This window comes from Rhagoletis pomonella, unplaced genomic scaffold (assembly GCF_013731165.1).
Source record: "Rhagoletis pomonella isolate Grant_MI unplaced genomic scaffold, Rhpom_1.0 Rhpom_scaffold_00014, whole genome shotgun sequence".
Lineage (NCBI taxonomy): Eukaryota > Metazoa > Arthropoda > Insecta > Diptera > Tephritidae > Rhagoletis > Rhagoletis pomonella.
Genome location: NW_023458568.1, coordinates 13,063,023 through 13,079,459, shown reverse-complemented (window position 1 = coordinate 13,079,459; position 16,437 = coordinate 13,063,023). Strand labels below are relative to the sequence as shown.

The following is a 16,437-nucleotide window of genomic DNA, read 5'->3' as shown; positions in this document are numbered from 1 at the left end:
TATTTTTAATCTCGCGGCTTTAGGATTCAGTGATTTCACGAAAATCAGGCATGCGATGGATTCAGTAATAACCACATTAAAAATAATTTACTAAATTTAAGTTTAGGGCAACACTTTACTAATAATAATTATTTTATTTTTTTCTATATCCGTATTTATAGTTTCTACTGATATAGAGAACTCGTATAATGCAGAGTTTCTTGAAAATAACGGATTAGCAGTCACTTCAAAACTTATGGATTTGACCCAAGAAGTATTTTCAGAGCAGTCAGATAAATCTACGGAAAAACAGCCACCGGTTTTCAATGATTTCGCCTCAAAACGAATTAAAACTCTTAGTACAAGTGAAAAAAAAGCACCTATATCATTAGATGGCCTAGCTTTGAAAGCAACCGATACAAAAGTAAATACACCTATGCTCAATCTTATGAAGTGTCCAACATTCCCGCCGATTACAAATCAAATGCAAAGCCTTACATGTACAAATACTGAACCCAGTATCAGTATAGCTCCGAATGAGGAAATTGATGATTGTGAAAATTGTATTGTTTTGTCGGACGATGAAATTAATTACTCTATTTGGAAAGCGGATATGAGCAGAGCGCGAAATGAGGCAAAATGCGTTAACACGATATCCGAAATAGGGAATAGCAGAAAAGAATATGAAAACTCGAAAAACTTTTTCATGGAAGGCGTTGAGTATATGGCGAATAATACGAAGAGAAAAAGCACTTCCAATATAAATTCATTTACATATGATGTAGATCGCGAGGGATTTCATGTACCATTTTCATCAAAATTATCTGACCGATCTAAAGAATTGCTTGAGTTTGACATTTTAGATAATACATCTGAACTGCATACTTATACCCCTAAAATTCTCAAAACTTCGCAAGGCGCAAATATAAATGAAAATTTAACGCCGTCTCAAAATGTACCAGTTGGATTGGGTGAATTACTAACAGCCGATATGAGATTCAAGAAGTTGAATGAAGAAATTTCGTCCACAAATATGCTTTCACATGCAACTTTATTAAACGTGGCTGAATATACTCCAGACGAATATGAAATAGCTGGTCGAATATACACAACCCGGATCGTTACCGGCCCCAAGCCGGACTTTGATCAACAAAATGAAGCGGAAATATTGAAGCAACTTTATGGATTTGGTATAAAACCCTTAAAGCGTAAACAAGCTGTAAAGATTTTGGAGTATATTTACAATTCAACACATCCTGTGGTACTAGCACAGACTATTGAATTGAGCTTCAGTTCCAAAAATAAAAATACCTCAAGTGATGCAATCAATGTAGAACTTGATGGACATATTGGTCGTGCTACATCTCATATTGTTTCATCGCGAAATAAATTGCAATTGAGCGACTGCCTCTGCCTTAATATGCTGCACTGTACGAAAGAATTGCTTATGACCTTAGAATACGAGGACTACGTGTTTCAAACAAATGTCACGAAGAAGGTGGGTTGTGGAAGTTTCATACTGACATATACATACATATGTATATTATTTTTATATACAACGGGCGACGAATAACTGTTACACTTTTTTTTCAAAAATAGAAGGGTCTTTTATAGATTTCGCGAAGAATATATTTTATTGTTAATTTTCCACAGATTTTACTTTAAATTTATTAATTAGCTCTAAAATTTTAATCTGTATTTGCATTTGCCAGCTGTGTAAACTTTGGAAGATAAGTATGTGGGGCCCGCAAGTCTTTTACAGGTGTATTTTTCCTTAAGGCAGTGCCACACGATTTGGCATTTGCCCAAAAACTTGGTGCAAATTGTATTCCAATCGTGTGAATGCACAAATATTTTTCTTTATCCCAATCACGAAAAATAATTTCCTAAAATTTTTCAATAGAAGTCCGCTGTATTGTAGCAATCATGATAAAAACAATACAAGGTAAAACCATTGAGAGGCAGTCTGACGTTTGCCAGCAATATAATTTTAAATATCAAAAAAAATACACCTACAGCCTGCCAAACACACACCTACAGCCTGCCAGGCAAAACGGTAAGAAGAAGAGTTACTTTACTTATGGAACTGTACGATGGTAATGTTTTTATGATGGTACCAAAAAAATAAAAAACCTGTATAAGGTTGGTCGAATGAATGGCCGTCCTGGTCACCAGTTCCGAGAGTATTCGATTTCTGGGTATGAGGCCTTATTTTGCACAAAATGGGAAGATATGGAATAAATTAACCGACGAAGACTTGTGTGCCGATTACGCTTTTCTCTCAAAGTGTTAACCGGTGGTAAGCCCAAGCAAAGGTTAAAATATAAGAACTAATTAATAAAATTAATGTATAATCTGTATAAAATTAACAATAGAATTCTTTTTTTTCGCCAAATCTATAAAGGGCCCTTTTATTTTTCAAAAAAACCTGGGTAACAGCTATTTGTCCCCCTGTAAATATGTAATTAGATAGCACGAAAATTATAGATCGCAGAAATGTGTTTTATTTGTACTAAAATATTCTAGACTGAATATTTGAAAATGCAAGGATTAAAAGCTAAGAGAAAATAAATGCATACATTACACCTTACCAGTAAAAAGAATTTCAACCTTCTAATCTAAAGTATTTTTGCGACGCAATTTGGGAAAAAATTTTCGCCGAACGCAGGGGCCACCTTTTTACATTTTTCGTCATATCTTCGGTTTTGCAGTCGATCTCAAAAAAAAAAAATTGTTTTTTCCGAAAGTAGGGGTGGCCTTTTTACAGATTTCGTCAAAACTTTGGCTTTTAAAGTCGGATCTTAAAGTATGATATATCGATGTTCTTATCTTGGGGAGAACATTGTTTTGTTCCAAAGTTTATTGACCTCAGTTCTTATAATTCTAACGTACCTCCCTAATGTCGGAAAATTAGAGCTCACTAAAAATCATTAAACTTTTGCTAAGGAAGTATTTCTATTATTCCAGTAGAACTACTTTAAAACATATTTTTTATTGCCGACTGTAGGTGTTACACCAAAATGTAAATTTTTTTCCGAAATTACAAAAATACTTTAGACTCACTGGTGTAAGGAGACAGTTTCTTGCTTGTTTGTAAGGTGGTGTGGTCTAATGTACATACTATTTTATAATAATAATAATAGTAGATTGGCGCTTACACATATGTTAGTGTTTGGCCGAGCTTCTCCTCCGATTTGTATTTTTATTGAAGAGAAACAGAGCTTTCCGATCTAAAAATATTGATTTTCAAGAATTCTATAGATACTATTTCTACGAAAAAATATGTCTTCCCCATAATACATGGAAAGCGTTGAACGCTTCGAGCGAGCTCTAAATATTTTTTGATTTCAAAATAAATAAATAAACAAATGTTTATTTTCTTCGATATAGAACAATCCTAGGGGGTGAGAGCAATAAAATTCGGACTTTACTTTTTCACATGAATATTTGGACAACCCTAATGTACATACAGTGACTCAAACAAGTGACCACGTGTTGATTTTTTTGTTATTTACAATGTTTTCCTAGTATTTTTTTGTTACTTTTCTATAAAAATATTGTCCAAGCTTTATCTATGTACATATAGCGAATTCACTATATACATATGTAGTCGTATATATCGTCGTTTAAAGTAAAAAACCGCCAGCTTGCTTAGAGTTAGAAAAGACCTCTCCGAGCCGTTTCTTACCAAACATAGTTTCAGACGAAGCGATTCCTCTTCATGTGATTTCTTTAATCTTATGGAGAAGATAATAAGAGCCGCTCAGGCACAATTTTTTACAAGAGCGTACAATTGCTGGCGTATGCCGATGACCTTAAACATCACCGGTATCAAGAACCGCCTTTTCCAAGTTGGATAAGGAAGCAAGGCGATTGGGTCTGGTGGTCAACGAGTACAAGACGAAGTATCTCCTGTCATCAAACTAAATTTGCGCCTTGGCACCCACGTCACAGTTGACAGTTATAATTTCGAGAAAGTGGAGAATTTCGTTTACTTGGAAACCAGCATTAACAGCGTTAATAATGGCAGCATCCAAATTCAACGCAAAATCACTCTTTCTAACAAGTGCTACTTTGGATTGAGTGGGCATATCAGGAGTACAGTCCTCTCTCGACGTACGAAAACCACACTCTATGAGTCACTCATCATGCCCGTGCTGGTATATGGCGCAGAATCATGGATAATGGCAGCATCCGATGAGGCGGCTCTTAGAGTATTCGAAAGAAAGATTTTTCGGAAGATTTACGGGCCTTTACGCTTTGGCGACGGCGAGTACCGTAGGCGATGGAACGATGAGCTGTATAAGTTTTACAACGACATGGACATAGTGCATCGAATTAAAATACAACAGCTCCGCTGGGTTGACCATGCCGTTCGAAGGGACTCCGACACTCCAGCTCTATAAGTATTTAACTTGGAACTCGCTGGTGTTAGCAGAGGAAGAAGGAGACCCCCAAGTCCAGGAAAGACCAAGTGAAGAAAGACTTGGGTTCATAAGAAGAATGAGACAATGAATCTTCCAGGTATTTATGGAAGTACTGTTTATTTTGCGCTATTGCATTAACGGTGGTAGTAGTGGATCGTCCCAACGTTGCCTTTTAGCAACACCTATATTTACACATGCCCCAGACTCAGTAGGTTAAACTTATTTGGTGGATATATGCACAGGAAGTTAATATGGCATTTTGGCATCATATTTAAGTCCATATGAAGAAAAAAAAACATTATGCGTGTCACCACTGCCGTCATTTCAAAAGTGGTTAAAATTTGGCCCTATTTTTTACATGGAAGGAGAAAAGACTTATTGCAAGTAAAAACTTTTTTTTTACCAAAATAGTAAAATATAAAGGCTGCCATTTGGCATAATCTATTGTGAGGTTTCTGCAGCTTATCTACTTTTAAAAATTTGTTAGTTTTGCTGTTGCGAACACGCAACGGTGTTACGAAATGGGTTAAAACTTCAATGCAGCCGACCCCTGTCTATTCACGCATACACTTATCACACCGTGCGACAAAAACAAAAAAAAATTTCGAAACACATGAAGGAATCACGAAACTATGCGTCAAATATAGTAAAACTGTGTTTTTAGTTTTTTTTTCTAACGTCAGGATTTTTTTTAAAGGACTGTAGTTCCAAAAATTATTTAAAACATTCCTACCAATATAGAAAAACAGTATGGGTACTAAATGAAAGAGAAAAATCCGTAGAATTGAAAACCATTAAAATTTTTTGGTTCGCAAGGAGGAATAGATACTGAAAATGTCGTTTTAATTAGTTTTATTTTCTTAAGCGAAACAAATTAAAAAGACGAAATTCGAGGATGGTGTCGAGTGCATATTAGTCCTTAACATATAATTCTTTCGAAAATAAATATTGTAAAATTTCAACGATATTCAATGACAAAATGTTAAAAGAACATTTTCAATACATTCACTTGAAAATAAAATTTCGTAAAAGTGCTACGAAAATCTTTCGTAGTGTTGCTTTTTGTACAATGTACAAAACTTTCGTTCATAATACGAACACATTTTTCACAACGAAACAAGATTTTACAAACCATACGTAAATATAGCGAAAGGACTTTCGTAAGGCATTTTTTCAGTACAATTTACGAAATCTTACGTTTATTTTACGAAACACATTCGTAAAGAACTGAACAAATCTCTGTACGAATAATTTTGTATATTGTAGGAAGGCATTCGTAATATTTACGTTTGGTTTTAAATTTACGAAATCTACAATTCTGTATTCGTACAATTTAGTTAATACTTTGGTATAAAGTACTAATGCAGAAACATGTTTTTTAAATTCGTACTACATACGAATATTTTCATACAATATACTCAATTACCGGCAGTTTAATATTTCATCATATTTTTTGTATCGCATGTTATTGCGGAATTAATTGTTGGCTGCTGTGAAACGTATAATATAACTTTAAACGTTTTAAAAAGGGATTTGCTGGATACAAAAACAATACAAAATTAAATATTAAAGTTGTGGATATACTATGCTTTTAAGCATACAACGTGGGACTTGATAAATAGGCAATTTCATCAGTTACCTATCAACGGCAAGCCTAAGCCAGGAGAACTACTTAATGTAATTAAAAGTAAGTACATGTATGACTTTTCACTGAAACTTGCTTTTCAGACGCCTTTTAATTTTTCTTTAATTTATAGTCGCCAAGGAAACAAACATCGATGAAGCTGCGAATCTGTCAAGTGCCTCTACATAAAAATATTATAATGTTTAAGAAAGTAAAACAGTATTTTTTATATTCTCTCATATTTTATATCGTATTATATTTAGTATTGTTGAGTCTTATAGTTTAACACTTTGCATCAATATACTTTACTATGAAGCCTAAGCAATAAAAAATATGTAGTATAGAACCTATTCGTATGCATATAAATAAAAGATTTAAGTTTTATGATAGTAAAATAACGTTTTTTATTAATTCTAAACCACAGTGTAGTCAGAAAATTCTTCTTCTTTCGTAGAACGTATGATTGCTTTTATTATTAGCACTATAAAAAACACGACTAAAATTATAGCCCAACACTTTTATTATATTTTTATCAATAATGTTAAGCGTTTTTGCAAAACGTTTTGTTAAACAAAAACACCTAAAATTAACGATAAAAACAAAATAAAAGTGTTGTGTTATAATTCGTAATATGTTTTTTATAGTGTGGAGAATGAAAGTCATCGCACATTCAACGAAACAAGCGCAGATTTTACGAAAGTAATTTCGGTAAATATACGAATTATTTCTGTGCATTTTACAAAAGCTTCGTAAAAAATAAAGAAATAGTACGAATTTTTTTAGTAAATAGTATGAAATTCGTTAGTAAATAGAACGAAATTCTTTAGTAAATAGTACTAAATTCTTTAGTAAATAGTACGAGTACATTCGTAAAATGTACCAAAAATCTGATGCCTCATATTTTCGTAGTACGTACGAAAACGGTTTTGTACAATCAACGAAAACTTTCGTGGCTCAAAATGACGAATAATTTACGCAAGTTTTCGTTATATTTAGGCAGATTTTATTTTCAGTGTTATTGTTCGTATGCGCCAAAATATTTAATCGGCCTTAATTCTACAAAATTTTTTTTCTTTCATACTGTTTTTCCACATTGCACTAAATTTATAAATAATTTTTTGAAATAATTATATTTTTTCAAATTTCAAAAGTTCTTTAAAAAATCCTGGCGTCACACCGTGCCGCCTAAGTGGACAAAAATCGAAAAATTCGTTGTCTGCAATGTGAACGTGTTTGGTATTTTTGGAAAGGTAATTTATCCACTAAAAAAAATAATTAAATACAAATTGCCCTATAAAATAAATTAAATGCCGCCAGGAAGCCACTAAAGCCGACAAATTTTATACTAAGAATATTAATTAGAGCATAGCCGAAGCTCTTCACGGAAACTAATGTCAGAAATGTATTCTTTGAAATAAAATGTTGGTTTGACGTTGCTAGTTTCCACATAGATAGTAGAGAATTACAGGAATTAAAATATTTGAATAAAATTAAACACGGGGTGTCTCTGCGGTATTCCAGAAAAAATTTTTTTGATACAAAATTTCAAAAAATGCTAAATTTTAATGGAATGAATAAAAAATATATGTAAAAATAGGTTATTTTTTATTATTTTATTAAATAGTACGGGCTTTTAGCTTTCAAAAGAAGAAATAAAAAACCTGCTCTTTTTTTGCACTTTCTGAAGTAGTGCGTTTTTCGCCAATGTATAAAATTATTTTTGCATTTTTTGTCAGTGCCTTGAGATCTGCACGATTCGTTCCATTTTCAAAAATGAAGTGTCAAATTAAAAAGCTTGACCTGTGGACGATAGAAGGTTTATTTTTTTTATAGAATTGCCACCTGTTAAAAAATTAGATTCAAATTTTTTTATGAGTTAAATGAATTATTAAGAGATGGGTATCAATCGAATTGTGTATTAACTACATGCAGCGAGTTGCCACCTGTGTAAAAAAAAATCAAATTCCACTTGAATTAAAAGAGTTAGGTAATTGAAAGAAATAGATATCACCATAAGGGAGTCAGCCGAAAGAGGTTTAACAAGGTTTTAGCTTTAGTAAAGTCCAATTTAGTTAAACTACAATGATAATTACGTCAAACCACAGGATTACGCCATGTAGTTTGTTATTTTATTACAAATACATATATTGTACTCCTAAATAACTCAGGAATATTTTTACTCTTCACTTATTTCTTTTTAAATATGTCAAATTTTTTCATTTTTCTGGTACTCATATTGATATACATATTTCAGTTTCCTTATTCCCTTAATTAAAGTGAATTTAATTTTGTAAACATGTGGCAACCCTTCTACATGTCGTTTAGAAGTAAAGTATTTTCAAAACTAGTTCAATTGATACCCATATTGTAATATCTAATTTGACTTTGACTTATTAAATAATTTTAATAAAATTTGTAACAGGTGGCAACCCTTTTCAAAAATAAAAAACTTTATTGCACCTCTACAGGCCAAGCCCTGTCATTTGACACCCCACTTTTGAAAATAGAACGAACTATATGTACATACCTATGTAAAAGCCACAAGAACGCAAATTTTCAACTTCAAACTGCATTTACAGTGAAAGTGTGAAAGTTATGCAAAAACAAATTGCATTTTTGAATTTAGCGTCGACAATTTTACTAAGAAGCAGATTTTAATTTAAATCCGCCAATAATTCTATTTTTGCCCACGTTTTATGTGGAAGGGAAGCACTGTGATACGTTTCAATTTCCTTGTCGGGTTTACTATATCGACTCTGGTTGTACCTTTCAAATCATTCGAATTATTTTAATTAATTAAGTAAACGAGTATTTACTACCATTTTTCATTTTAAAACCGCTCAAGTTTATAAATTTTTAAATTTAACGAACTTGTTTATTCGAATTATCGTATACAAAAAATCCAACCGTGTGTCACAATCATATGTTTTCCCTAATTTCAAATTCTTGCTGGCAAATTTTTTTCCAGCTTGAATTTGCAAATTCTCTCCAAGAAATAGTCTTTCTACTTGTGATTTATTTAAATAATAGTTGAAACAGCTTAACCGTTTTTAGCCGGTTTTTTTTTTGCCAATTTAGCCGGTTGGTCTATAAAGTTCTGGCAACACTGCGCCATACGTGCCAACTACCTCTGGATCAGCCTTCTAAGCATAGGTGTAGGAAAGCCCTTACTACTTTCGAAATAAACACTCGTTTTACGTATATAATCGGTTAACGCCGGGTGTACATATATTTATTTAATATTTAAGGAAACGTTTAGTTACATCGATTGCAGCGTACGATGTGTGTTGGGTCGCGGTAGTTTGATGACTGTCCTTTTATTTTTCTGTTCATTCGTACTTCGGTGCGTTTGGCAGTGTGGAGTATTGTCGTAGGTCAGGGTTGCGTTTTTAAGTACGGCCGTACGTTAGTGCAAAAGTGAGTCAGTACTCATTTCCGCTACGAGTGGGCCGTGCGTAATCAACGCATAGGTTACATAGGTTACAAGGTATTATCGATTGTATTGTGTGAAAGACTGAAGCTCACCGTCACCTAACTGATTGAACCTTATCAGTGTGGCTTTCGACCTGGAAAACCCACCATAGACCAGGTATTCTTAATATGCCAAATCTTGGAAAAGACCCGCGAGAAAAGGATCGATACTCTCCACCTATTTGTCCACTTTAAAACCGCTTTCGACAGCACTAAAAGGAGTTGCCTATATGCCGATATGTCTGAATTTGGCATCCACTCAAAACTCATACGGCTCCGTCAAAATTGGGAAAGACCTCAGAGCCGATCGCCACCAAACGGGGTTTCAGACAGGGCAACTCCCTTTTATGTGACTTCTTTAATCTGATGTTGGAGAAGATAATAAGAGCTGCAGAACTGAACCGCTAAGAAACCATATACTGGCTTATGCCGATGACATCGACATCATCGATAACCGAAGTCTGTTCTGCCTTTTCCAAGTTGGATATGGAAACAAAGCGAATGGGTTTGGTGATAAACGAGGTTGTCCTCCTGTCATGTCGAGGAGTATCTCCTGTCATCAAACAAACAGTCAGCACATTCGCGCCTTGGCACCCACGTCACTGTTGACATTTATAATTTCGAGAAAGTGGAGAATTTCGTTTACTTGGGAACCAGCATTAATACCGATTATAATGTCAGCATGAAAATCCAACGCAGAATCTCTCTTGCCAACAAGTGCTACTTTGGACTGGGTAGGCAATTCAGGAGTAAAGTTCGCTCTCGATGTACAAAAACCACTCTCTATAAGAAATACCAGCTGGAGAAGGACTTGGCTTCATTTGGCATTTTCAGTTGGCGTCAGTTGGCATTTCCGGTTGGCGTCAGTTGGCACATAAGAGAAACGACTGGCGTGCTTTGTTGAACTCGACCAAAATCTCTTAGGCGGTTACAGCGCCAAATAATAAGAAGAAGAGCATAGATCTATAACTTTAGCAGTCAGACAATGTTACACTCCCGACGACATCCTTGACGGTGGTACCGGGAGGGGAATGATACATGACGGTAGGAGGTTTAGTTTAGGATAAACCCCTCTATTGTAACAGAGTCACAAAAGTTAGCTCATCACTGTGTTGATTTCAAGTGCGCCGAGAAATGTGTCACAAAAAATTCAATTTTGAGTGCTAGAAAAATACACAAAAATTTAAAAAATTAAATTGAAGTGGCATATTTTTTGAGCGGCAAGCTTTGAGGCGTGGTAGAAATCACAGCAGTGATGAGCTAAAGTTTGTGACTTTGTTAGAATACGGCTGAAAGTCTCACATTTACGGGGTTAGGCTTTCAATGCTTCCTCCTCGTAAAATAAACATGCGCAGTAAAAAGTTAACTATTTAAATAGTTTTATATCAACTTTTGTGAACTTCTGTTTATGGTTTTTGTAAAACATCCTCTACTGGTTACAATAATTTTACTTACTCTTCTCCGGTAGGTAGACCAGGGACCGATCTATTCGAAAAATCTTATTATGGTCCGATTTGCTTAAAATTTGGTACGTAGATAGATTTTTGCCTAGATTAGCATATAGGAAAATTTGTTCCCGGGAAGTAAACCAGGGATCGATCTATTCGCAGAAATCTTCAGCCTCATTGCGAGAGTCGTGTCGAATGCAAATCGTTTTTCGAGAGTCGAACCGTATCGAAAATGGCACGTCATTGCCTAATATTTCCTCTCGCATACTTTTCGACGATTTTCGTCGTTTACTTATTTCCACCCGACATTCGACAATGCCGATTTTGTCGAGTCGTATAATTCAGCCTAATTTACGACTTACGCAATGAGGCTGCTTATTTTTGGTCCGATTTACTTAAAATTTAGTACGTAGGTAGCTTTTTGCCTAGATTAGCAAATATGATCTTTTTACCGGGAAGTGGACCTAGGACTCATCTATTCGAAAAAATCGTCTTTATGGTCCGACCAGCTTAGAATTTGGTACATAGTTAGCTTTTAGCATAGATTAGGATATATGATCATTTTTTCCGGTAAGTGGACCAGGGACCGTCCTATTCAAAAAAATCTCATTTATGGTCCGATTTGTTTAAAATTTGGTACGTATGTAGGCAGCTTTTTGCCTAGATTAGCAAATAGGATCTGTTTTCCGGGAATTAGACCAGGGACCGATGTATTCGGAAAAATCTTATTTATGGTCCGATTTGCTTTGGGCTTAGATTAGCATATAGGATCCTTTTTCCGGTAAGTGGACTAAGGACCGATCTATACGAAAAAGTCGTATTTATTTGCTTGAAATTTGGCACGTAGGTAGCTTTTTGCCGAAAGTAGCATATATGATTTTTTTCCGATTAGTGGTCCAGGGACCGATCTATTCGAAGAAATCGTATTTATAGCCCGATTTGCTTGGAACGTAGGTAGCTTTTTGCCTAGATAAGAATATGTAATCCCTTTTTTCCTGTAAGTGGACCAGGGACCGATCTATTCGAAAAAATCTTATTTATGGTGCGATTTGCTTGAAAATTGGTAAGTAGGTAGCTTATTGCCTGGATTAACATATAGGCTACTTTTTTCTGATAGGTGGACCAGATACCGAAGTATTTGAAGTTAATCCCACCTACCTATCTGTAAATACATATCGTTACCTTAATTCACTGATGCCAATTAAAATGTATCAAAATATTTCACTGCTTATAAAATTGTAATGAAAACTAGGATTTGTGTGTTCAAATACGGTCGGAAAATAATCTGGTTAAGTGTGCGCATCAGTTCGGACGGTCAAATTGTTTTGCCGAAATCGGTCGGCCTATCGGATGCAATGTGCGCCTAGCGTTAGACTATTACATTCGCTACACTTTGCTCTCCCCATGCCCTCCTGTAAGGCATGTTGTTCATTAATCGATTTGAATTCTCTTGAAAGTAGACGAAAGGTAAATACTTTAATTTTCATCGCGGATATCATTAGTAGCAGAATTTATTCTTCTGTTTTGTTAGAGAATATTACTTTTAACGTTTCTCGTATACACTGAAAAAAGGTTACTTTCGACTATTAAATATATTTAGTTTCCGAATTTGTGATATTTATTGATGAAAGCATTTGTACAACTTAAGACAAGAACAGTCTTTTAAAAGTACATCAACTACATACATCTTTACAAGCATGGATATCTATCAAATACAATTGGAAGTTAAAATATGTTGTTAGGACTAAATGTTCAACAAGAAATTTAGCCCACACAGTCTAGCTACAGAAGTCATGGCAACACCCAGCAGCATCTTCGTTGCCATGACAACGCAACATCATACAGCAACATGTAGCTGCACGACCACGCAACATCAAGCACGCAGCCTATGAAAGATAGAACACAGCCGCTCAACAGTCAGTCAGCACGGAGCTGTGGTCGCGGCTGAACACCTACAACTGAATGGAGGGCTTGCTCGTGTTATAGTTACAAAACAGGACGAGACATCACCACTCAGAAGTAGTAAGCCTGAGATCCGAGTGAGGGTTGCGCAGCTACAACTGAATGGAGGGATTGCTCGTGTTATAGTTGCAAAACAGGACGAGATGTCACACTCAGAAGTAGTGAGCACCAAAGTCGGCTTCGATCACCGCTCGCCACAGCCTGCCGTGAAGCCGCGTACGGACGACACCCACGGTGGAGGGAATACAGAGGTGGCGCCGATGACGATACCGCTACTCGGCTCTCAGTGATTTTGACAGAATCAGCTGTTTTGGTGACGTCATAGTAGAGAAGACAGCAGTAGTGATGTGCTCAGTCAATACTTTCAAGTATTGATCGATATTCGGTAATGATTTAAAATGTATCCAATACTCTCGATACTCGGTACCAAAACATTTAGATTTCAAATAAAAGCGCACACAGGCCAAAGATATGGAAAAAAACGGCTCAGGGGAGACTCGCCAATAGAGCCAATAGAGCTTTTAATACTGATTCAAATGAAAGATGTATATATGTCGGTTCCAGGCTATAACGCAGAGAAACTCTCACTTGTTTGAAGCATTTTTGTTCCAGCTGAATCGGACGATATCATTTTTGGAGGCCTAGGGGCAGATTCTATAACCAGTTAGCGACAATTTTCGAATCGGTATCGGGTTTGTTGACCTATGATATGAAATATTGTTACACCAACAAGTACGATATCGATCCGAAACTTGTCGCTAACTGGTTAGATCTCCCCCCTGAAAAGCTTCTTCATCCGTCAAAACATTTTTCTTGAACCTTGGATCGACTAAGGTTAAAACTGATAAAATAATATTTTTCTGTGGCGAAAAGTTCAAGTGTTTTAGCCGATATCATATAAATTAGTAATAAAAGTTTTTTCTAAACCTGAAATGTATATAATGGCGAGGGTTTAATGTAAATAATCGGTATCGGATACCGAAAAGGAAGTATAGGGTACCAAAATCTTTTTTAAGTATTGGGTACCGAGTATTGGGGACAATTCAGCACATCACTAGTCGCCCTCATTCTCGCCGCTCTCAGTTGTCAACTCTACGATGACGTCACGCTAAAATTACTCTCACGAAATCTGCTGCAATCGGCGCAATCTTGTATTCTATCATTCTTGGACGACACCCGCTCGGCCGCTGTCAGCAGAGCGACGCCAACAGGAACGCTACTCACCGGCGCTACCAGAGTGCCGATCACCAGTACCAGTAGAATGTCGCCACTAGCGACGCCAGAGCGCTACTCTCCGGTGCCACCAGAGTACCACTCATCGGCGTGACCAGAGCGCTACTCTCCGGCATTGCGTTAGCGCCACATACCGGCTTCACCAAAGTGCTACCCACCAGCGTTGTTAGAGCGCCACTCACCGGCACGACCAGAGCGCAAACTATATCGCAAGAGCGCTACCAACGCGGCCAGAACACCATTTATAGACGTTAGCAGCGCGCCACTCAGCGGCTCCAGCAGAGCGCTGCCCACCAGTGCTAAAGCCACACCACTACCGCCTAACAGGCCCATAACGGAACAAGAAGCCGTTACCCAGCCACTGCAAGTGACGCTACCAAACGTTTCCAATTGTTATTTGTTATATGTTCGTTTATTGAAATTAAGGAAATTTAAATAATAAAGTACGACTTACCAGAGCCCCGAAACTACAAATTTATTGTAAGGAACCGTGGACACGGCGAGTATACACCAGCATTGTAGAAGAAGCATCGGGGTACCCAAAACGTTTCGTTACAATGTAACATAATTTTTTGAATTTCTGAATAATTTTGTATAAATATTATACCTATATTATAGGTTATAACAATACTGAACATTCTTAATCTTTAATAAGAGGATAAGAATAGTTGGGACAAAGATTAATAGATTGAAAGCATGGGAGGAGGAAAAGAAAAGAATTCAAAGAATATTAGTCCAGCTCACAGAAGTAACGAAGAATTGCTTGTTTGTAGTTGCCTCTATTCAATTCCATCTTTAGCGAATCAGGTAGCGTGTTCCAGAGTCTCACAGCGTTAACGAAAAACATCCTTGATGAGGTTAGATAGGTATCCTTAGGAACAATAAGGCTATGATGTCTACGTGACTATGGTCCTATCAGTTTGTCACAAAGGTATTTAGGTGTATTCCACTCCAGCAGCTTGAATACAAACATGCAGTTTTTCGCCTCTAGATCAGTGACCGCCAAACACTTTCCTAGGAAACGAACTATATTCGGCCTTTCACATGTACACAATCGGCTTCTTACACGTACACAATCCGAACGTCAACAGAAAGAGTAGCAGAGCAACAAATTTTATTTAGTTGCATGCAAACAATAGGCGAAGCAGGTTGATGACGCATTTCCGTGCATTACCACCAACACATTCTCATTTTTTATTTCATAACTAATACATTCTCATTTTAAGACTTCTCTTTTTGGCGGACACTGCTCTAGATAGTCGAAGATATCGCAACCCCGAATTTTAGTTCTCCATGGAGTGATGTGATCGTACTTTCCAATACCATAGACGTAGCGTGTGATTAAAGTTATTAAAGGTCACCTCTATTTTATGTGCAGACGCTGAGCTAAGTTTACTGTATACTAGTTCGGAATATGTTATCTGGGGTACGATAAGCTGAAAGGCTAGCATGCGTCTCGTTTCTAAAGGGGTAAATGGTGCAGACATTTTCAAACTACGTAAGGTAGCAAAAACGCGCTTAATCTGGAATTAACAACAAAGCCCAGATTTTTAATTTTGTCAGTTAACAAAACAGCTGTGGTACCAATCCAAAGCTTCGGAATATCCTCGACATACACAGCATTACTACTTATCGGTAAAACATACGATTTAGAGGCATTTAAGAGTGAGCAGTTATCACGTGCCCATACAGAAATGGCGGGCACATCAGAATTAATTTTGAAGACCAATTAGACCAATACGACTTGACAAGTATAGTTGGACATCGTCCGCGTACGCATGAACATTCACATACTGGCATACAGAGAACACATCGTTAACGAAAAGACTAAACAAGAGTGGACCTAGGATAGATCCTTGCGGAACACCTGACGTAACAGCTCTGCACTGAGAGTGAGCACTTTCTCCTTGTACCCTTTTAGTTCTCCCCTTAAGATAGCTAGTCATGAGATTAATGGAACTATCCGAAAAGCTGAAAAATAAGTTTCTTAGAGAAGTCCAAAAGGCAAAGAAGAGTTATGTTAAGTTGGTCCAGCTCTACTCTAATATCGGCGAGCATCTTTAACATTGCAGTGCTGCAGCTATTTTGAACTCGAAAACCAGACTGCCATGCACTCAGAAAAAGGTTTAATTATAATTACCAAGATTTGGTTATAGTGACCAAGTGGCATAGTTGGATATGGCGAAATATATATCTAGTTCACGAAAGTCTGCAATTTACTTGAGACTTCTAGTTGGGAGAAATGTATATTTGTTAATAATTACAAACCGACTACCTTGAGTGGACAATATTG

At 36.3% G+C, this 16,437-nt stretch overlaps 1 protein-coding gene across 3 annotated transcripts in view; it reads left to right on the top strand.

Moving 5' to 3' along the window:
• Window positions 1-16,437, top strand: part of LOC118749243 (structure-specific endonuclease subunit SLX4-like) — a 194,711-nt gene that overhangs the window by 69,861 nt on the left and 108,413 nt on the right. For all 3 annotated transcript variants that reach the window (XM_036484042.1, XM_036484043.1, XM_036484044.1), the window contains exon 6: window positions 162-1,477. In XM_036484042.1, the coding sequence (XP_036339935.1) occupies window positions 162-1,477 (1,316 nt within the window). The remainder of the gene's footprint in view (window positions 1-161; window positions 1,478-16,437) is intronic.